This window comes from Crocodylus porosus, unplaced genomic scaffold, assembly GCF_001723895.1.
Source record: "Crocodylus porosus isolate Cpor-Errol unplaced genomic scaffold, CroPor_comp1, whole genome shotgun sequence".
In the NCBI taxonomy this organism is placed as follows: domain Eukaryota; kingdom Metazoa; phylum Chordata; order Crocodylia; family Crocodylidae; genus Crocodylus; species Crocodylus porosus.
In genome coordinates this window covers 58,534,540-58,557,710 of record NW_017728931.1, presented here as the reverse complement: position 1 = coordinate 58,557,710, position 23,171 = coordinate 58,534,540, and the positions used below count along the sequence as shown (strand labels likewise).

The 23,171-nt window shown below is 42.9% G+C and overlaps 1 protein-coding gene across 3 annotated transcripts in view; it reads right to left on the bottom strand.

Annotated features, from left to right (window-relative positions):
- The window catches only part of NR1H4 (nuclear receptor subfamily 1 group H member 4), a 76,764-nt gene that overhangs the window by 41,833 nt on the left and 11,760 nt on the right, over positions 1 to 23,171 (bottom strand). For 2 of the 3 annotated variants that reach the window (XM_019545133.1, XM_019545134.1), the window contains exons 2-3: positions 22,107 to 22,249; positions 1,884 to 2,246 (exon numbers count right to left, since the gene is read on the bottom strand). In XM_019545133.1, the coding sequence (XP_019400678.1) occupies positions 1,884 to 2,246; positions 22,107 to 22,191 (448 nt within the window). In that variant the 5' untranslated portion in view covers positions 22,192 to 22,249. Of the gene's footprint in view, positions 1 to 1,883; positions 2,247 to 9,574; positions 9,738 to 22,106; positions 22,250 to 23,171 lie in introns of those variants that run through there. The other variant, XM_019545135.1, reaches the window with a different exon arrangement.

Genomic DNA, 23,171 nt, shown 5'->3' with positions numbered 1-23,171 from the left:
TCGCTGCAGCATCGCATTGCAGGCTCATGTTCATCTTGTGGTCAATGATGACCCCCAAGTCTCTTTCTTCTGTAGTGCTATCCAACGTAGCACTGTTCGGTGTTAAACACCATCAGGTTCTCGTCTGCCCATTTGCTGAGCTTATCCAGGTCAGCCTGGATCACCCGCCTATCTTCTATATTGTATGTGATTTTTGAAAGGGGTTAAGTAGAAACATTAATTTCTTGCAAAAAGAGAATATTCATATTTATCCATATGGGGGCAACACTATAGAATCAAAACCATAAATGTATGCTGTAGCATGGAGCTCCAGAGTATAATTCTTTGTGAGCCACTAAAAATATTTTTTTTCTAAAAAATTAAAGAGAAACTGAAGAGGCTACTGTCCTTACAAGCAAATCAGTCAGATATCTGTTTTTAGTCTTGGAATATAATTGTACTGGCCTATGTTCATATATCACAAATGTACTTAATCAGCTCTCTCATGCGTGGTGGTGTTTCATGACATTTATTTGAACAGGAGATCCATAAGGATAGTGATACCTTGCTTTTATAAAGAACTTTTCATTCTGAAGGAACCCAAAGCCCTAAAACCCAGACCTGCAGCATCACTGAAATGCAGCCAACTCTAGGGTGAAGGACACCAGGCAAGGAGAATGCTAAAACCACTAAGGATATGCCTTCATGGGCATTTAAGATTAATCTTGAGATTTCCGTCTACAAGGTAGAGCCATTGGAGCCACCCTTCCACATCAATATCAGTCCTTGTAGTACACAGCAAAGTCATCCTTGGCATACTTCTGATTTAATAAATTAGTCTGTGGACAGCTTCTCTTTACTTCCAGGCTTTTCTCTATATATGGACAGTAGAGAAAAGAAGTGGGGTGCAGAAGGACAGAAATGAGAAATGTGGAATTGTGGGATTTTTGTTGGTGGACTTCTTGGGTCCATGGCTTCCTTACTGGGGTAAATTCTGAACTCACTCCAGAAAATGGCAAATGAGCAGACAAGCAGGAGTGGAAAAAATTTCATACCTGGGAGTTCAGGATTGCTCCCAAGGTTGGGCTGAGCTGCCAGGGGTTATTAATCCAAAAGGTTTACTGATGGTTGGCAGGAACAGATATAAGCCTGACCCTAGCTATCAGTGTAGACATACCCTAGACCAGCGGTTCTGAGCCAGGGGTATATGTACCCCCAGGGTGTACGTGCAGCCTCATCGGGGGTATGTGAGATATATTTCATACACTGTCTAACACAGGTCAAAGGGCCTAAAAAAAGTCTTGACAATTTGAAACTGCCGTAAAATGTGCATGTGCATGGGATTACACATAGGTTGACATAAAAATTAATTTCCCATTGAAAGGGGGTACATGAAGTCTCACTCTGAGACCAAGGGGTACGTCGACTGAAGAAGGTTCAGAACCGCTGCCCTAGACTATCCTTTCCAGCTCAAGCAAAATCACTTTCCTTAGCATATATTTAATCTCATATAAGGTTTATTTATAGAAACAGTACATTAACTTGAAATAATTCACCTTTTACTGTCTTTGGTCAAGGGAACATTTCTTATATGTGGATCTGTACTTGCCTCAGCTAGTATGACTTGGGTCCAAATGGGTATGGGTTTTGTCCCATGGAGTTGTCATAGTCTGCAGTTACAAGTACTCTAAAAATTGCTTGATAATAATCATTTGATAGTGACTGCAATTACCAGCAGAGCACCTTACCAAGGAAACAGTAAATTTATCATCACCTGGCCTCTTTAAGTCAAGATTGGGTTGGGTGAGATTTCTGACAAAGAGAAAATAAAACTTCCAAAGTGTTCCATTCCTCTCCCCCCTCAAATCTTACTCTATAATGGAGTGATTTACATTTTGTCCTACCTTTGCATCCCTCACAAGTAAGAGCATTATAGTGGTAGCCAGAAGCTTTGTCACCACAGACAACACAGAGCTCTTCTCCTTTCACTCTTCCTGTGGAGGTACCAAGTCTAGACTTCTTGGCCGCAGGTATCTCTACAAGCTCTGTCTCTCTTGTGAAAAAGTTCTCAGAGGGCATTCTCCTGAGTTCATACATTCCAGGGGAATACCATTCTTCAGGCTGTTGGGGATAGAAGCCTAGGTTGGAGTAATAAGGTGGCGATGAAATCTGAGGTTGAACTGGAGGGAATGACATAGTGCTGTACTGTGTGTAAGATGACATATCTGCGTCTTGCACTGGAGAGCTCATTGGCTCTGTCAGAACACCTAGATAAAAATGCAGAAATAGTCTCAATTATTAGTATTAAACCATAGACACTGAAAAAGCTTCATTTTCTACAAAAAGCAATCTCATGGACTGTGAAAGTGTTGTTTCCCAATCCTAGCCCAATCAGAGTGTCAACAGGTTAAGTCCTACACAGACACATAGGAAATACATGATCTGAACCTTCAAGAGGTACACTAAACTAGCATTCTCAGCAACTTTGCTATATTCAGTGAGAGATTTTTTTACACCTGCTTACTTGGTCCTGAAAAGTTATCATTTATATCAAGTGCACAAAACTTTCAATCTATATTAAACCCAATGACCTAGCAAAGACATACAAATTGAAGCACAAAAACCTATTACAGCACAAGGAAAAAAGATGAGGGGAAAGGCAAGAGTAGGGTTTAGTAAGAACTAGAAAGCCAACCAAATGAAATGAGCATTCAGGAAAAATCTTGCATGGGAGAAGGAGGCCACAAGATGTATAGAATCTGTATGAATATTCTAGAACAGGGATATCCAACTTCTTAATTGATAGGGTCCGTAGTTCTCTCAGCCACATACTGCATGGGCCACATGCTCCTCAGGACACATGCTGCACAATAGTCCATGCTGTTTCATGTATCAGGTGCTCCCCACTCCACTGTGGCAGCACCCCTGCACACCATACACTGTGCCATTATGGTCTTGTCCCCCCTCTCTGCACCATGCTGGCATTACCAGGGGTTCCCAGGTCCTCCTGAGCCTCCTATCTGTGCGCTTCCTTGGCCCTTCAGACCATACCACTACACTCAAGCATGGGACAAGAAGCAAAAGTTGTAGGAGTGAGGGGGAGCCCAAGGACTTGGCACAACAGCTGCCACAGTGAGGAAAGTGCTGCCTAGACTGGAAGCCTGGGGATTGCAGGTTAATCTCTTGGGGGCCACATGTGACCTGTGGGCCACGAGAGGGACATCCCTTTTCTAGGTATATGGCTGGGAGATGGTGGGATTATAGAAGGTGTAAATTAAGGATTAGATTTTGCAATCCAGTGGTGAAATGTCCATTGAAGAGGATTGCAAATAAGGACTGAAATATTCAGCTTTAAAACAACAGCTGTGTGTGGCATTTGCAGGCAGCCTGTTGGGGAGGCACTAACTCATGGTACCTTGTGTAAAGCACCATGAGTTCATAGATTCATAGATGCTGGAGTTGAAAGGAACCTCAACAAATCATCGAGTCTGACCCTCTGTCTAGGCAGGAAAGAGTCCTGGGGTCAGATGACCCCAGCCAGATGCCTATCCAGCCTTCTCTTAAAGGCCCCCACAGTACGGAAGAGCACCACCACCTCCCTTGGAGCCCATTCCAAATTTTGGCCACCCTTACTGTGAAGAAGTTTTTCCTGATATCTAACCTAAATCTACTCTGTGTCAGTTTGTGACCATTGTTCCTTGTTACCCCAAGAGGCACCCTGGTGAAGAGAGCATCTCCGATCCCTTGCTGTGTCCCCCTAATTAATTTGTAGGCAGCCACAAAATCACTTCTCAGCCTCCTCTTTTGGAGGCTGAAGGGGTCCAGGCCCCTTAGTCTCTCCTCATAGGGCTTGTCCTGTAAGCCCATAACCATACGAATGGCCCTACTCTGGACCCTCTATCAACATCCTTCTTGAAGTGTGGCACCCAAAACTGGACGCAGTACTCCAACTGCGGTCTGACCAATGCAGCATAGAGGGGAAGTATCACCTCTATTCTATTTGTCATGCATCTGCTGATGCATGACAAAGTGTGGTTAGATTTGCTGATGATTTCATCACACTGATGACTCATGTTCATCTTGGAGTCCACTATGACTCTGAGATCCCTTTCTGCTTCAAGTTAGAGTACTACTGAAGCCAACAAGTGTTTGTCTGTGGTGGGGGCTCGGAGCCTGCCCACACCAACCCTGGCCAGCAGGTGGGGGTGCTCCAGCAGCCTTCCAGGAGGCTGCCAGACTGCCCCTTTCCTCAGCACTGCCCCCCCTCCCCGCCAGCTAACCACTGGGGGGAAAGGGGTAGGGGGAAGGACAGAACCCTACCTGCCGGCCCAGTCCTGCAACCCCTGCTGAGATCCTGGGGGGAGCTGAGCCAAGCCCACAAGGTCAGGGGGGTGTATTTCCCCACCACCCCTTGATAGTGGCAGAGGTTGCCATGCCCAGAGCTGGAGGAGTGGGGGCAGAGTCCCCACGCCTCACAGGCCCAGCCTGGCTCCCTGCAAAACCCCAGCAGAGGTAGCCAACCTGGGCCCATGGGGCAACAGATCTCTGTTTCCCTCCCCTCCCCACCCCAGCTCTGGACAAGGCAGCCATGGCTGCCACTGTCAAGAGCCTCAGGTGAGGGAAGGAACAGAGCTCCCTCACCATGCAGGCTCAGCCTGGCTACCCCTGCTGGGGTGCTGGGAGCAGCCGGCTGGGCCCAAGAGGCAGAGGACCGCCATTTCCTCCCCCTGCCCCAGCTCTGGGCACAGCAGCCTCTGCCAATGTCAAGATGCTTGTGGGGGGGCAGAAGTGGGGGGCGGGAAACAGAGTTCCTGTTCTATTGCTTAGATGACATAAACAGTGTAGCACCCATTCATCCTTAGCAGGTGTAGTGAGCCTGCCCTAGAGACATACAGACAGAAATAGGTCTATAAAGGTGAATGAGAACAATGGTTTTATTACTAATAGTTATATATCTATTATACTAGTGCCTAGGAGCTTCAGATGTGATCAAAACACAAGTGTGCTGAGCACTGTGCTAGTAAAACAAGCTCCAGTCTCTGACCCAAGAACTTGTATCCAAATAGTCAAGGAAGTTGAAAGAAAGTAAATTTACAAAGATGTTGCACAGACATGTAAGGTAAAGGCAAGGCAAAGACACCTTTAGTTATTTTTCTAAGGTCACATGGGAAGTGTGCTGGGTTTTTATTTGTAGCCATGTTGGTCTAAGGACATAGGCAGGCAAGGATTTATGACATATTACAACCTGCCTGACATCTGATTCACCAGGTACCTGCCAGACCTAACCTCTTACACCTTTCTTCCCACCCCTGCCCCACAACTTCTCCCTTCCCTGTCCCTGTTTTTCTGCACTTTGTCTTCCTAATTTCCAGCTATTTCCTTATTCACAGACAGCCTCTTTTCTACCTTGAATTAGTACTACTATAGAGCCTCCCTTACCTTTGGCTTTCTTCCCCAACACTTCCCCGCCTACCCTGCTCTACCTTTTGTTTTCTTAATTTCTACCTATTTACATTCTCACTGACATCCTGTCACACTTTTAGCTTCTTTCATTCCTTAGAGTCTCAGAACATCAAAGATTCCTTAAGCTTGAAGAAGGGTGATTGCACCCAAAAGCTTGCTAAGACCTTTTTTCCAACTACTCAGTTGGTCTAATAAAAGATATCACATCTACACAAAGAAGTGTGGAATTTAACTGACCCTAATCTAGTGCCTCAACCCTCAGATGCTTATTGGTATCTGTCATCAACCATAAAGGAAAAACATTTAAGATGCAAGGATTTAATTTTTGTCAGCAAGAAAGATCTAGTGTGAAATAAAGACCTTGGTAATTCATAGATTATAGAGTTCGAAGGGACCACAAAGGATCATCATGCCTGACCCCCTGCCCCTGGCAGGAAAGAGGACCAAGGTCAGATGACCCCAGCCAGGTGATTGTCAAGCCTCCTCTTGAAGACCTCCAAGTTTGGTGATAGTACTACCTCTCTTGGAAGCCCATTCCAGACTCTGGCCACCCTTATTGTAAAAAATGTCTTCCTAATATCTAACCTAAATCTACTCTCCACTAGTTTGCACCCATTATTCCTAGTTCCTCCTAGGGGCACTCTGGTAAATAGCACATCTCCAATTCCCTGTTGTCCTCCCTTGATAAACTTATAGGTGGCTAAAAGGTCTCCCCTCAGACATCTCTTGTGAAGGCTGACGAGATCCAGATCTCTCAACCTCCCCTTGTAGGGTCTTTCCCGGAGGCCACTAATTATGTGAGTGGCCCTCCTCTGAACCCTCTCTAGATTCTCCATGTCCCTTTTGAAGTGCAGCACCCAAAGCTGGACACAGTACTCCAACTGCAGCCTGACTAATGCCACATAGCGGGGGAGCATCATCTCCCTGGATCTGTTGGTCATGCATCTGCTAATACATGACAAGGTACGATTGGCTTTGTTGATGGCCTTGTTACACTGCCGGCTCATGTTCATCTTGGAGTCAGCTATGACTCCAAGATCCCTCTCAGCTGCTGAGCTGCTGAGGAGGTCCTCCCCCACCTATAGGTGTGCTGGGGATTCCTCCTTCCTAGGTGGAGTACCTTACACTTATCTTTGTTGAACTGCATCCTATTTCGTTCCGCCCATTGATCCAACCTGTTCAGGTCAGTGTGTATCTGCTCCCTGCCCACCAATGTGTTAACTTTGCCCCATAACTTGGTATCATCTGCGAACTTGGAGACGGTGCTCTCCACACCCTCGTCCAAATTGCTGATGAAGATATTAAATAACACCGGTCCAAGGACCGAACCCTGCAGGACTCCACTGTCCACCTCCTTCCAGGCAGAGAACAACCCGTCCACCACCACTCTCTGGGTGCAGTCCCTAAGCCAGTTGACCACCCACCTGACTGTGTAGGTGTCCACTCCACAGCCCATTAGCTTCCCTATAAGAATAGGATGCAAAACTGTGTTAAAGGCCTTCCTAAAATTCAGGTAGATGACATCAGCCTCTGCTCCTGTGTCCAGGCAGTGTGTGACCTGGTCATAAAAAGCTATAAGGTTTGTTAGGCAAGATCTACCTGTGACAAACCCATGCAGGTTTCCTTTCAGCATCATTTCCCCTGCTTTGTAGCTTTTGTAGCCTTATTGCTAATGAGTAGGTGTCCCACCTGTGTCAATTATATGTTAAATTTGTTATAACTGTTACTTGTTTAGATTGCTCAACATTTCTTCATGTAGTGTCTGTTTTGAGCAAAATCTATTAATCATAGGAACCTAATCTGTCATTTGGCTGAATATGTTATAAAAAGAGGAGTAGGAAAATCCCATAATTAAAAAAAACCACGTCATCATTCATAAGAATTTCCATAAAACTTTGTTCCACTTTTCTGATCTGCTCAGGGTTCAAAAATAGCAGCAAAAGACAGTAGCATCCTTTCCAAAAATAAAACCAAATCCATCTGAGATTTTTCAGTGGGGACAGCCAGGACCATTTAGTTAGACTCATGTAGATAAATATGCATTGTAGATAACTCACAAAAATAGTAACTTGATATGTACACTTCTTTTCAAAAGAAACATAATACACACAGACCTTACTGTATTTGGCTAATCCTGAATAAATTCACACAACTCACTTCTTTGGTTTAGCCATCCCACAATAACATCATATTTAAAAAAATCAAAATAAACTAAAACTGATTTTTGACAGGAAAATAAAGAGATTGCAGGGGAAGGGGGGCAGAAGTAGGGAGAGAAGAAAAGTCATGCCTACACTTTAATAACTGGAGAGGCACTCAGACAACAAGGTGATGAAGGGCTGACTTTGATTTTCAAACACATTTACAATAAATTTTGCCTAGACAAGAAAATTTGACCTAAGGTATTATATTAAGCCATTTTAGTTAAATTGGTGCAAAATCCTGTACTTAGTTGATTTTAGTTTAAGGGCTCAGGAATTGGTATAAGTTAAAAAGAAATCAGATTGCCAAATTGCTCTGTACTGCCTTAAAAAAATCAGATTAAAAATAATTTATAGCAAACTGGTGGGGCTTCTCATATAAATAAATAGACCTGGGAATTTTCGAGCGATCTTTTTCCCCCCAGAAAATGTCGTTTTGTCAAAACCAAAGCTGTCCTTAAAATCTGATGTTTCATCAAATCTCCCAACTGAATGTTTTTAAAATTCTACAAAACTTCAGTTTCTTTTTAGCATTTTGAATGAAAACTGTAGTTTTCAATTTGAAATGATTTTTTTTTTAACCAAAAGAACAATAAAAAGTTGGGTTTTTTACAAAAGGCCGAGCTCAAATAAAATGTTTTGAAATTCCTGGAATTAAACATTTATATTGATCCCATAAAATTGATTCAATTTCCATCATTCAGTATACTGAAGGAGGCACTCAGCATACATCAGTGTCCTTAATTACATGGTAAAAGCAACTTGTGGTCAGTAAGTTACACATTACAAAGCTTTCTGAGTCTCAAAAAACTATTTTCTTATAAAAAGAGAAAACTGGTCTCATCTTGCCATCAAAAATACACATAAGGCTTTATCAATATATCAATGTATAATCCAGATTCTGATCTCATACCACAAAAAAGCAGATTATTCCACAGAGGTCAAGAGAGTTAAAAGAGAATAAAACAGTGAAAGTGGGATCCATAAGCAGGTCTGTTATATTCCATAAATGTTTTATATTCCTATATGCTTGGTATTTTCTTGCATTTTTATGTAATAAATTCCAAGAGAGGATCAATGGAATGTAAAGTAATATAATATCACTTACAGCTGGACACTTCGGGGTTATGCTTTGCAAAAACAATTTAGACAAATATCACAAAATGTCTCCAACTTTACCAGCGTTACTGGAGGTAAATTTTACCTGCTGCATCTGGCCCTTATTTTGTGAATATTACTTCACAATATAATTTGCAGGTGAGATTTGCTGAAAGATTTTCCTCTTCTCTCCCCAAACTGTGGCTGTGAATATTTTGGGTGGGATTATTAAAAAACAAACAGAGAGACAAATACTTGGTACCATCCTTTAAATTCCTTCAGGATTTTCTCATTATTTCAAAACTTTGCTTACGTTCCTTCTGCTTAGCCAGGTCATTTGCTGTCTCTAATTCCAGTAAAATCAAAATAAACTTCACTATCAGAAGTAGGCCATCATAGAATATTTTTTGAAAATCGAATCCTTTATTTTCAGTATTATGTTTAAAATATATCTGGGTATAAAATGATGCATTTGCAGCTGCACTATAACAGAAGCCAAAGGGATATTACATTTTAGCACAAACAATAGGGTTTTGTCAATATAAAACCAAGAATAAAAAAGATCAAGCAAATGAAAGCTAAAGGCCTTGAGCCTGCTGCTAATAAAGATAACAATACAGAATATCCATGTGAGAAAGTGGCTTTTATGCTAAAAAGAACAAGAAGTAAATTGATCTAGGAAACACAGGATAGGTAATTATTTTGACTGTTAAAGAAACTGCTCTCAAGCATGTAAATGCCTGGCTTCTAGCACCAAACTAATTGGTTCATAGCGTTAAATAAAACATACCTGTTGTCTGATAGACCAAACATGAGCTTGAACAATAACCTACCTTTAGCAGTCTTCGGTCTGGCCATTTCTGTGACAATTCCTGAAAAATTCACACTACCCAAGTGGGTTTCTCTTCCTTTTCGTCTAGTGAGTACATATGAACTGAACTACCCCAGACCTGTTGCATTAACGTCCTGTGGCTTTCCTCATAACTAGAACTTCCTTTAAGACTAGCAAAGGAGTGACACAGGCCAGAGGTTATATAGTTTACTGATTAACTTAATTACAGTGAAGCCTGTTTGTAAGTGTTTGAGACAATAGCAATGCATAGTCACAACAGAAATATACCTGTACCTGACAAAAATGTAGTATCTTTCTCTGAGAGGATTGCATTCAATTGGGGCTTTTTCCCATAGCCCCTCCCTGATAAGTCTGCAATTCATTTTCACTAATATTTATTAGAAATAAATTAGATCATTAGAAGAAAGATTTATTATTGTTTAGGTTATTCTACTAATAGATTAACCATTCAACAATTATGGGAGGTCCATTCTGGCTGGTTGAAGCAATGCGTTCCACAAACAGCAGTCCTTACTGAGACAAAAATCAGGAGTTTCCTGATTTTTGGCCAACAGGCGAACTCAGAGTAGTAACCTCTATTCCTGGTAGTAAAAGGTTGTGGCATGTGGCTCCCAAAGTGTGCAGTTCCCATTAGTATTTTACAACGTATACAGAATTTACAGTGAAAAAATCTTTCTAGAGGGAACGGAGTGTCTGAGGAGTTTTCTCTTTGTTCTGTTTTATGATAACCCCTTGTTCCACATAAGCCTGTTCATTCACATCTTTTAGATTCTTTGAGTTTTACTCATTACTTTAGAACTTCATTCAGCTGTTCTGCCAGGTCATGTGATCCCCATAATTATGATCTATTATTAATGTTCTATTTTATTTGTCATTGCTTTGTTTCCTTTTGATTAGGCAGCCTATTGCTTGCCTATTTATCATTTCTGCTTGATGAAAAGGCCAGATGTTGCATTGTTTGCCAGTTGGTGCTGGTTATAAATACTTAGCTACTAAATCTTCTGATCTTTTTGCTGTCAAACAGATTTTGACACTTGATCTTAGCTTTTTTCTAATGAAATATAGGGAAGCCAGTCTCTTCAATTCATCCTAGTTACTGTGTAACTGAGACAACAGTTAGATAGCATTTTCTTTTAGTTTAACAATATCTAATTTCTAAGTCATGATTAAATGCACCGGTTTCTTTTTCATTGCTTATTTGTATCTCACAATCCATACCACTGGGGCTCTCATAAAGAGTAGCTCCTCAAAAGTCCTCTTCCCTTCATCTCCCCTTCCCCAATTTGTAACATTTACACTGAACCTGACATACTTTGTCAGTTCCCATGTTTGTTATACAATACTTCCGAGAGATACTACTTGAAATTAATGTTAATTCCACAGCAGACCAAATACAAGAATATGTCTATTTGAATCAATTGTATAATTCTAAGTTTCTGTAAAAACTACATCCTCTGTGATATGTACACAATTCTGCATGCAGTCTTGACATCATGCAGATTAATAAAAAAGTTGTAATGATCTGCATATTCAAAGCATTCTTATTCATCTAATATCTCAACAGCAGTTTTATATTATCTACTAGTGTGCATATGTTCAAGATGATATGCAAGGAATTGACTTTTAAAATTCATGGAAAACATTCTACAAAGCCTTTTTAAAAAGGGCCTGGAATACCAGGTGGAGAAAATACTGGGTTCCAGGAATTTCATATATCCACATTTGCTAACTATGTCCTAGATTGGGGTAATTTCATAAACTAAATTACCTCTATTGTCCAAAAGTAACTTAGCACTGGACCTGCACACCCTGCAGTTGGGATCTCCACTGCAAATCCAACTCCCTGTAAAACATATCAGATTAATTTCCTACTTATTTGCTTCGGCAGGTTGCTCTCACTGGTGGAGCATTTGGGAAATACTGGGCACATCTACATGTTGCCATATAGTGACCTTGTTAGTGCACTGTGGTTTAGTACTTCCTTTTGGAAGTACTAATATACAATGCAGTAACCACCCGTACTGTGCCGTACCAGCAGTACACTCTTAAATTTCCCTGCTACACTGCCATGGCAGCACGCTATAAGCAGGGAGTGTGCTGCTATGGTGACAAAGCTAGCAATTGTGTGGACCCACGTGATCGCTACATTGCCATAGTGCACCATACAGCAATGTAGCACATCACTATATTGCCATAGGATGATATATAGATTTGCCCACTGTTGACTTAAAAAGGACTGTGTGACTGCCTGGCCTTGAAGAGCCGTTTGCATGCAGCCTTGGCCCAGACAGTCGATAATGGACGTCCTGAGGTTTCTTGGAAACCATGAGGTAGATGCTTATCACCTATATCACCACCCCCAGACTCACCTGCCACAACTGTGAATGCAATTTCAGTGGGAGGGCAAACTGCCAGGGGCTCCTCAGCGGTGGGTAGTCTGCTAGGTGGCCGCCCATGGGGCTCCACCCCAGCCTCATGCCAATCTTTGATGGGTCACTGGATCTTGTCAGTGGTTCCTCCGATGCTGTGGTGCTCTGGACCCCAGTGTTCTCTTGAGCCTTGCGTCCCAAGCTCTTTCTCCTGTGGTGGCTCAACTGATCCACTATCTGGCCTAAGCTGGGCCACCTCCTGCCCTAAGCTGCCTCAAGCCAGGACCTGAAAGATCAAACAGCTACCAAAACAGAAAAAAAAGGAAGGATGGAAAGGAGCTTTAACCGGGACTGCTTTTTTGGCTAGGGGACTTAGTCCCCTGGCATTGTTTATCCCACCATGCAACCCCTCCAAAAGGGGGCAAAGCAAAAAAAGACTGAAACAAAATTACGAGATGGGGAGGGTCAGTCTGGTTTCCTCCCCAGCCCTACTGCTAAGATATGGTAGTGCCTCCTTGTCACTGTCTCCAAAAATCTCTTCGTCCTCATCCCTGCTAGTCAGTATCCTGCTCCTGGTACCTGGGACCTCTCTGGGAGGTGACCCATCATCTGGCCAGGGGTGGCCACAGCTTCTCTTCCTGAGCCATTACTCCCCTGAGCTGTTGAATGCAGCTTACAGAATTGCTCTCCCCCGACTTCGTCAGAGGCGTTCTGCTTCCAGCACCCTACGGTCTTTTCTGGTCTGGTTGGCCACTGCTTGTGCTGTGAGCTGCTGTTGAGCCCACTACTGCCCTGATGAGCTTCCTCTTTTGGTGCTCACACCAGTCTCTGCCAGTGTAGAGAGCCTCCTCTGGCTCTCTTGCTTCCCAGGCACACTAGCCTTTGTCAGTGCAGAGAGCTTCCACTGGCTCTCCCTCCTCCCAAGCATGCTGGTTGTTGCTGGTATAGAGAGCCTCTGCTGGCTCTCTCTCCTTCTGAATATGTCTGCCATCGTTGGCGCTGAAAATCTTCACTGACTCTCTCTCCCCCTCTCTTCCCCAGCCTTCACCGATGGTCCTTTTTATTTCCACCAGCTGGTGATTGCCAATGATGTCACTGGCCGGCTTCAGCTGAATAAAGGCGCAGCTTACAAACTGCATGGGTTCCCTCCTTCATTCCAGCTGTGCCATGGGTCCTGCTGCAGGTAAGAGTTTTTCTTGTGTTATTTTTTTTCTTTTGTGCATGGTCCGCGCCCTAGGGGTCTCCAGGGTACGGTTTGGGGCTCTTTCACCTGACTGCCCCCGTGACAGACTGGAAAAACATTTTGAAGTGTTTGTTATTGCGTCCACTAGAAAACACTATTTTCTGTAGACAAAAAAATACTGCAGTACATTTCCCTCTATTTCTACATGATAGTTATGTATGATATTTATGGAAGCACCGAGAAATGATTTACTTCTCTTGGAGCGCTCTGGTTGGTTGTTTCAGTAACCAATCAGTGTGCTGCAAGAGCATTATGGACGGACAGACCGACAGGCGGACTAAGCCCTTTATTATATTAGAATTAAACATGTCAGAAAGGTAACATTTGGATTTTGTCAAACGTTTCAATAGATACAATACATTAAAAACATTTTTGTAGAGAATTTTACTGCTGATTTTAAAGAAAAGCAAATTTCAAAATCTCTAAATCCTTTGTGAAACTGAATTCCCAGTAGCTTTAGTATATGGTTCTAAAAATATATAAGATAAAATCCTGGAGTCATTGAAATATATGGTAAAACTCCCATAGGTTTCACTGATACCAACATTTCACTTGTAAATTAAGAATATGATTTCGGTTATAATGGATCATTTTATAACAAAACGCTAGCTACGTCCTCATTGCTTTACAAAATTGGCTTCATTCAAGTCAACATTAAGGTAAAAAAAAAAAAAAAAAGTAAGGTTTAGCCAGTAAAGAAAAAACTCATCTTTCTAAGCCAGTCAAGAATGCCCCTACTCAAGGATAGGGCGCTGTCCTGTATCTGAGACAACTATCAAATCTTTGCGGGACGAGGCAGGAGTAGAACAGAAGAACTCTCTTGGTAAACCATCCTTATTTCCTTACAGTGATGTGCTGTAGATGGGGAGTATTTGTTTATTGAATTCTTTTAACAAGACCCTCTTGACACAAACATGTACTAAGGCATCTGGTTATTTTCAGTAAAGGAACTAAGTGGAATTTTCTGTTCAGAAGACAGGATAATAAAGAAATAAATTAAGAAATGGTTCCTTCTAATGTTCAAGGTTATTCTGTGCCCCTCTCTTCAGGAGTTTATAACTTCGTAAACAAAATCCCACTTAAAAAGTGAGAGATTAAATAATTCTTTACTGGTACAGATGTTTTGCACTAGAAATATATTGTTAAAATAACAATTTCAAGGTTTCAATTACGGAAAGTTGAAATTATCTATCCTGAGGATACTCTTTCAATTACACATCCTGAATGCTGATAAATAAAGTTGACTTGAGATTACCATGGTGACCATCTTCACAACCTAAGCAGGACACAATTGGCAGCAATTCTTTAATAAAGAAATAGACTCCAACATGAAGAATTAAAGTGCACTTAGGTCTGGCTTCATAGTTTTAACAATGCCTTCCAGATAAACAAAGAACTACAAGGAAAAGTAATATATTTTAAGGGCAGTTTTAAGTGTTCAGATTTGTGAGGATGGAGTGTATTCTATATGGAAAACAATATCTGAAACTTTAGAGCTCCTTACTTCCAGCTAACCATAGTTGCAATATGAGGGCTCCCATGTAAAAAATAATTGATGTAGATGTCTGTTAAAGAGCAATGCTGCCTTCTAATATCCTTATGTACTTAAATCTCAACCTGCCAAGGCCCAAATATACATATAATGCAGACAAATGTCAATTTAGGGACATAAAAATTGTTTATGCAAGAAATGTAAAAGCTGTCAGTGTCATAGGTTTAGCCCGAGTAACTTTCATTAGTATAAAGTATCTTATTATTTCTAAAATAATTTAGAACAGTTAAAGCAAAGGGAAATTAAAATGATGAAAAATACAGTTAGATTTGGGACTAGACTGTTTGGCACAGTCCAAAATGAGGGACAGTTGACACGGGCACGCCAGGAAAGGAACCCTTTCTAATTCGAGTTCTAAACGAGTTGCCTAATACTTGGTTTTTTTCTATTACCCAAACATTCTTATTTGAATTGGGGCTCTGTTGTACTAGATTTTGCACATAACAAAATGTCAAATTCAATCCATTTTTTAGGACTTTGATTAAATCATAATCTCTCTACACCTCAGTTCCTCATTTGTGAATAGGGATAGTAACAACAATGATACCCCCACCTTTGTCTAGCTTTTCTGTTTAGATCCCAATCCTGCAATTCCTCATGCCCAGACACACTTTTGAGCCTTTGCAGAGCCATGTTGACCTGACTGATTTCAACACAGGCACGGTAGTCTTCCTGCATGAGAGAGACTACAACTGAAGGCCCTATCAATCCTAACTCTTGTTACAAGGACTGCACACTGTATAGAGCAACAGATCTCCTCTCTTGTTCACGGTTTCTAGGTACCAATATAATCTGTATAATTATGATAAAAAGAATTAATGAAGGGAATTGAATAGATTATCAAGATGGTTCTTTCCCGTTATTATTGTTAGACAGGTGTCACCAGGTGAAGCTGATACATAGTCTTTTGAGATTTATTTTCTTTGGATACAGGGAAGTTTGGATTCTTAGGAAGATATATATTATTGGTTTGAGGTTAGCCAAGCCTCCAGGTAGAGGTAACTGAGAAAGGTAGGAAGATGTGTAAGCAGCAGGAAGATTTCTCCTATGCTATGGGCACTAGCTGGAGTCAAATTCTTGTACCAGAGCTGCTCCCAAGTAACTAGGCATTGCTATTGGGTTGTGATAGGAACACAGAAATGGAAGGTGCCTCTCAAGCAACCATTCACCTAAGGATTCCTCAGAATCACCACTGAATATCCTTGCACACAACTACAAGACCCAACATCAGAAATACCAATAATACCCACTTCCTGGAAGAAAAGATTGACCCACTCACTGTTGACCTTCTTACTTCAGGACCATTGTATGGGTATAGACAGTGAACTACATTTAAAGAATCCCCAGATTTTATGCCACTAGTTTCTTACCACTGGGAAACTGACTTAGTCCAGAGTTTCCAACATGCTTCTCTATAGGAAAATGCCAATTCACTGAGAACAAAATGTTTTTCAGAAAAATTGCACTAAAGCACAGAGATCGTTCTAATTTCCTGCCACCTATCCTTGCATGCAGCTAAGAATCCTGGGACTTCCAGAGTCCAGGGCAGCCCCACCATACTGACTATCCCAGTGTCAAGGACCACCTTTCCCTACCCCACCCCCTGACTTCAAACTCAAGAATCCTAGAACTGCAGCAGTAGCAAGGGGGGCTTCATGCTCTAGGCCAGTGGTGCTCAACCTCCAGCCAAGTGGGACAAATCTGGCCTATGGGGCTGTGTCATTCAGCCAATAGGGTTCCTCATATGTCTGGAATTTTGGCACTGAGGGAATGGTGGCAGTATTAATTGCCCTGACTTGCAGAGCCACAGCAATTAATAATGCCACTGCTCTCCCACCATCAAATTTCCAGACCTCCAGGGAACTCCAGGGGTTGGATGACACAGTCTCATACTCAGGGCCAAGCCAGTGCATGAGGCCAGGCTGACACACAGAGTTGGGCTGCACCTGGATCTAGCATGCGAGGCCAGGCCAACACACTGGATAGCATCTGTGGACCAACCCTGCATGCCAGTCCTATGTAGGATATATCTCAGGACCAACCTTGAGCCATTCATTCAGCTCACAGGGCCAGAAGGTAAAGTATCACTTGTCTAGGCTCCCAGCTCTGCACCAGGTAGCCTGGAATCCCTAAGAGCCACAGTCCAAGAAAAAGTTCCCATGACTTCCAGGCTCCCTGTTCAATGGCAGGAAACCTGAAAGGGCTAGCTAGAGCCAGAAATTTCAGAGCGTCCAAAAAACCTACTCCAGAGCAGAGAACTCCCTTGACTCTAGGCCTTTCTTCAGCCCTGACTTCTGGGAACAGTCCAGGAAGTCCCTAGGAATAGGGACAGTATGAGGAGTCCCTGGGAGTCAGAGAAACCAGCTGCTCCATTTTCTCTCAGAAAAACAAAATTGAAATGTTTTAAGTTTCCCTGGAACGCTCCTTCCCTCCTCCTCTCCATCTCTCTCTCTCACACACACACACTCCCTTATTTGGATTTCTTTTTAATGGCAGAATTTCTCAAGACACAGAAATTGACTTTTATTTTGTTCAACTTTTAAGGGCCTGGATATGTCCTCCACTTAGCCAAGGAGTGATATGAGTATCACAAGAGGGGGAAACAGATTCATTATTATCTTATTTTTGAGTAATGCATATAATATAAGAAATCTTCCATGAACTCATAAAATATTGAGAGCGTATTCTTCACTCATTAACAAGCCCATATTTGTGAGTGGAAAAATTCAGTGGACCCTTAGCTATGTAGAATGTTGCTGCCCACATTATAACTTTTATTGTGCACTAAAGTTAATAGCAGAGTTTTTAATGGTGTCAATAAAAATAGAGTAATGGTTTGAATACCACATGAAAGTATGATCATAAATGCATATAATAATGCAATATGCATATTTTATAGTATGATTTAGTTACAAATTGACTAAAAAAATCATGTCAGCTCAGCCTGACTTAAATGACTTACATGCAGATCATTTCTTAATTATACACATACATGACGAATGATTTATCATGGCATCAGAATGATATAATAAAAATGCAAACTTTGTAATTGATAATGGTAACAGGAATAAGTAAAACATTATGATATGTAACAATACAGACCCCATAATATGCTATGTGCTCAATAATGGAAGCCAATTATGAAGTTGATTAAATTAAGTGAACAATGAGCAAGGCTATAAAACTCATGGTCCATGCAAGGCATACAGGGCAAACACAATGATGGGAAATTGTATGTCTGTGTCTATATATCACTTAAAAAATTGGGTTGGTGTTCCCTTCACAGGGAACTGGCACCAAGCCTACAAGTACTGCAATATTATGACATCACCAGGAGAACCAGCGCCAGCTGTGATACCCTCCCCATCGTGCCAAAAGTATGCTACATTTAATCTTAGATGAAAGGTTGATTTTATTATAATTATTTTTAAAGACATTTTTTCATGTTCCAAGTTAAATCATCCAAATCAATTCAAAATCTGTTAGTCTTTCAAAAATCGTATGTGGCTCTACTACTATTACACCTTCCACTCTCACCTGGGGCTTCAGATGCTTCCAAATCATTCAGCAGGAATCCTATGTGCAGACTCAAGCCTAGAGGCTTGGGATTTGGATGCCCCTGAGTTTCATATGGCCACAGAAGTAAGCCAGGGAGTTCATAGTTGGTAGGGTCGGAAGGGACCTAAGCAGATCATCAAGTCCAACCCCCTGCCATGGGCAGGAAAGGATGCTGAGGTCAAACGACCCTGGCTAGGTGTCTCCCTACCCTCATTTTGAAGACCCCCAGGGTAGGAGTGAGCACCACTTCCCTTGGAATTTGGTTCCAGCTCCTGGCTGCCCTGACTGTGAAGTAGTGCTTCCTGATGTCTAGCCTGAATCTACTCTCAGTCAACTTATGGCTGTTGTTCCTTGTTACTTCTGGTAGTACTCAGGGGAACAGGGACTCTCCCATTGCCTACTGGTCTCCCTTGGGTAATTTATAGGCAGCCACCAGATCACCTCTTGGCATTCTTTTGTGGAGGCTGAACAGATTCAGGCCCCGTAACTTCTCCTCCTACGGCCTACCCTGCTGTCCCCTGATCATGCGAGTGGCCCTCCTCTGGACTCTCTCGATGCTTTCCGCATACCTCCTGAAGTGCAGCACCCAGAACTGGATACAGTACTCCAGCTGTGGCCTGACTAATGTCGCATAGAGGGGGAGGATCACCTCTTTGGACCTGCTAGTGATGTATCTATGGATGCATGACAAGGTGTGGTTAGCCTTCCTGACCGCATCCCCGTATTGGCGGCCCATGTTTGTCTTGGAATCAATAGGGACTCCAAGATCTTTTTTGGACTCTGTGCTGACAAGAAGGGAATTACCCAGCCTGCAGGTATGCTGCTCGTTCTTCTTCCCCAGGTGCAACACTTTTCATAAATTTCATAGACATTCGGGCTGGAAGGGACCATGGAGGATCATCGAGTCCAGAGGCAAGAAGTCAGCAGGGATCATAGGATCCCAGCAAGATAAACATCCAAAAGTGTCTTGAAGGCATTCAAAATGGGTGCTTGAACCACCTCCAGCAGCAGTCTATTCCAAAACTTGGGGGCTTGGACAGTAAAGAAGTTCTTCCTTATGTCCAGCCTGAAATGGTCGCAGAGGAGTTTGTGACCATTCCACCTTGTTATCCCTTGGGGCGCTCTGGTGAACAGGCATTCCCCCAGATCCTGGTGAACACCTCTAATAAACTTACAGGTGGCCACCAGGTCCCGCTGAGCCTGCGCTTTTCCAGGCTGAAGAGTCCCATGGCTCTCAGCCTCTCGTCATAAGGTCTGTTATCCTGACCTCTGATCATGCCCGTGGCTCTCCTCTGCACCCTCACAAGCTTCTCCACATCCTTTTTGAATTGTGGAGCCCGAAACTAGATGCAGTACTCCAGCTGCAGCCTCACCAAGGCCAAGTACAATGGGAAAATGATGTCCTGAGATTTGCTTGAGAAGCATCTATGGATGCACGCCAGCATTTTGCTCACTTTACTAGCTGCAGCATCACATTGAAGGCTCATGTTCATCTTGCAGTCAATCATGACCCCCAAGTCCCTTTCATCTGTATTGCTAACCAGCATAGCACTGCCAAGCCTATAAGCATGCTGCAGGTTTTTCCTCCCAAGGTGGAGAACCTTGCATTTTTTGGTCTTAAACACCATCAGGTTCTCATCCGCCCATTTCCGGAGCCTGTCATGATCTGCTTGGATCACCCTCCTGTCCTCAGGTGTGGATGCTTTACCCCAGAGTTTGGTGTTGTCCGTGAACTTGGCCAGCCCACTTCTGACACCAGGGTCTACATCATCAATGAAGATGTTAAAAAGTAAGGGCCCTAGGACAGAGCCCTGAGGGACCCCACTGGTCATCTTGCACTTGTCAGTATTGAAACCCATCCTATTCTCATCTGCCTACCTCTGTAACCTGTCCAGATCTAGTTGTAGCCTGTCCCTCTCTTCTAGTGTGCTTACTTCTCCCCACATCTTAGTGTCATCTGCAAACTTGAAAAAGGTGCTTTTCACTCCCTCGTCCAAGTCACCAATGAAGACATTGAACAGTGTGGCCCGAGGACTGAGCCCTGGGGAACCCCACTGCCCACGTCCCTCCAGGTCGAAAATGACCCATCCACCACCACTCTCTGGGCACGGCCCTCCAGCCAATTTGTGACCCACCTGACTGTGTAGGCATCGACATCAGAATCACCAAATTTTTTAATGAGGATGGGGTGAGAGACAGTATCAAAAGCCTTCCTAAAGTCCAGAAAGACTACATCCACCACAACACCTGCATCCAAGGCTTTTGTGGCCTGGTTGTAGAAGGCCACCAGGCTGGTCTGACAGAACCTGCCTCTAATGAACCCATGTTGATTGCCCCTAAGCATAATCTCCCCTGCTGATTCCTTGCAAATGTGCTCCTGGATAATTTTCTCAAAGAGCTTCCCCAGGACTGAGGTAAGACTAATGGGCCTATAGTTTCCTGGGTCCTCTTTCCTCCCTTTTTTGAAAATGGGGACCACACTGGCCCTTTTCCAGGCCTTTGGCACCTTGCCAGAGCACCAAGAGTGTTCATAAAGCTGTGCCAGAGGTCCCGCAATGACCTCTGCCAATTCCTCAGCACTCTGGAGTCTCCCATTTCCATAAAGTGGGTATAAAGCTAAGATCTTCCCAATGGCTGATGGGAACCTACAACAAAGATAAGTTAGGGCATCCCATCTGAATAAAATACATGGTAGTGCCCATTGTGCTCAGTCCCCCTCAGCGTTGGCTTTTTTAAAATCATGGTGATTTGCCATGGTGAGCCACTACACTGAATACATTTTTATTTCCTCTTCACTCCCACAGCTGAACTGTGCCTTTCTTCCCCATTATTCCTGCTTCTTGATTAGCCTTAAATCTCTGGCAAACATCAGCAAATGCAGCCCCAAACAATTCACCCAGAATCCCTTTGTGACCCCCTCTCTCAGCTTGTCACACCTGATTAGTGTGGCCCTGTCCTCCATAAGGTGGATCCAGACTAATTTGCCCTGTACCTCATCTGCATTTAACTCTGCAGAATCCCAGGACTCATGACAAAAATACCCAGTTCCAATCATGACTGGGGGTCTAATTTGCACATAGATCCTTTAGGGGTGATATCTATAATATACATACCTACTGAGCAGTTCTGAGCTGTGGGGTCACCATGGCTTCAAATACTGTTGACTCTGCTGGGGCCCAGCCCAATGAACTATATGGCAAATCATGAGCTTTTTTACTTTAGACTAATATCATGTATGGTTTATACTATAAGTAAGTAGGTGCTAAAGTTCTACTTAAAAGTGTATTTTTGGAGTACCTGTGCTAAAATTTGCAGTAGTTTCAAAAAAAGATAAAATGCATCAATACTGGATGAACTAAATTACTACAGGCATGTTTATTTCAAGGTCAGTATTTTCAAATGTATATCTCACCTCCATGTGCTCAGGGAGAGCAGAGTCTGACAGTAAGGAGGGGGAGACAGGGCTGCAGGAGGAAGATGTTGGAGGGACAGAGAACAGAGCAGCTACCTGATCCCCCCATATTTATTTTTCCTGCTGCAACAGTGGGAGGGGGACAAATTCAAGGCAAAACTCCAATAATTAAATACTATACCTGAAAAACTATAACAAATTTATACATTTTCCATATATGAAATCTAATTATTGGGGAATCATCTTATAGGTAGCATCATCTTGTATTCAAATAAACGCAATATATGTATCTTCATTTTACTGGACACAATACATATACATGTGTGTGGATTAGATGTGGATGTAGATGGGCATGTTTTAAGCTAACCTATTACTTACCAAATAAATGAGGACCTTCAGAAAGTGAAAACCCATCAGGAGCAGATAGCTGGGAATGTCCTATTAGATTCATTTCAGACCCCATCTATTTAATTCAAGAGCAATGTGCTTGTTAGGGAACAGGAACTGGTTGAAAGGAAACCCTGAAAGATACAAAAAACAAGGATAACTAAAATAAGGTAATAATTTGTGTGTGTGTGTGTGTACCTATTACAGGAAAGAATTCTGAAGGTTATTTCAATACTTACTGTAACAAATCCTATGAGCAGAGGAAAATGGCTGAGGCAGAGCAGAAGCACAAACAATGTAAATCTCACAAGAGCAGCATGTCTGCTATTGATCAAGCAACCCAGAGTGGCATTCTTTGCTCAGTGTGCCTGTCACCACGCTGGGTGACATGGCTCCCAGGGATCCTGGGAGTAGTGGGGTTTCCCTCTGATGAACCTGGACTGGAGGGGGAGCAAAGCCGAGCATGGGCTGAAGGGCTGTTTACCTTTCCTGCAGTGGCATCTCCAGCACACTTTAAAAGTATGCTCTCCCTGCATGTGGAAGGAGGTGCTGTCTGTGACATCATAAAAAGGTGTCCGGGGCACTGGCAAGCCCTGAACACCAGCACAAGAGCAGAGGCAGCACAGGCTGCAGGGAGCATCCCTGCAGACCCGCCAGACCTTGTAAAGGATGCCAGAGCCCACACAAGCTGGCATGGGGCAGGGTCAGGAGCAACTGGCAGCAGAGCCCTTGAGGGCAATTGGTGGGACCCACCACTGGAGTGAGCCCCACTGCAGGATGTTGGATACGTAAATCCAAGACCTCATGTGTCGCCTTGCCAGACACCAGGGTACTTTGAGTTTCAGTCTTCTGTTCTTTTGGAGAATTCATTGAACACAAAGATAGGGTTGACCTGGGAGAGAGTACCCGGTATAACCCAAGGAAACCCAGCAAGAAAGGCTGGTAATAACAGACTTTCCCCTTTAAAGGAGACAGCAAAAGCAGAGAAGCTTTAGTTTGTTATGCCAGACACTGATCTAGGGAAGAGGGAGAGGAGGGAGAGTTATTTTAACACCT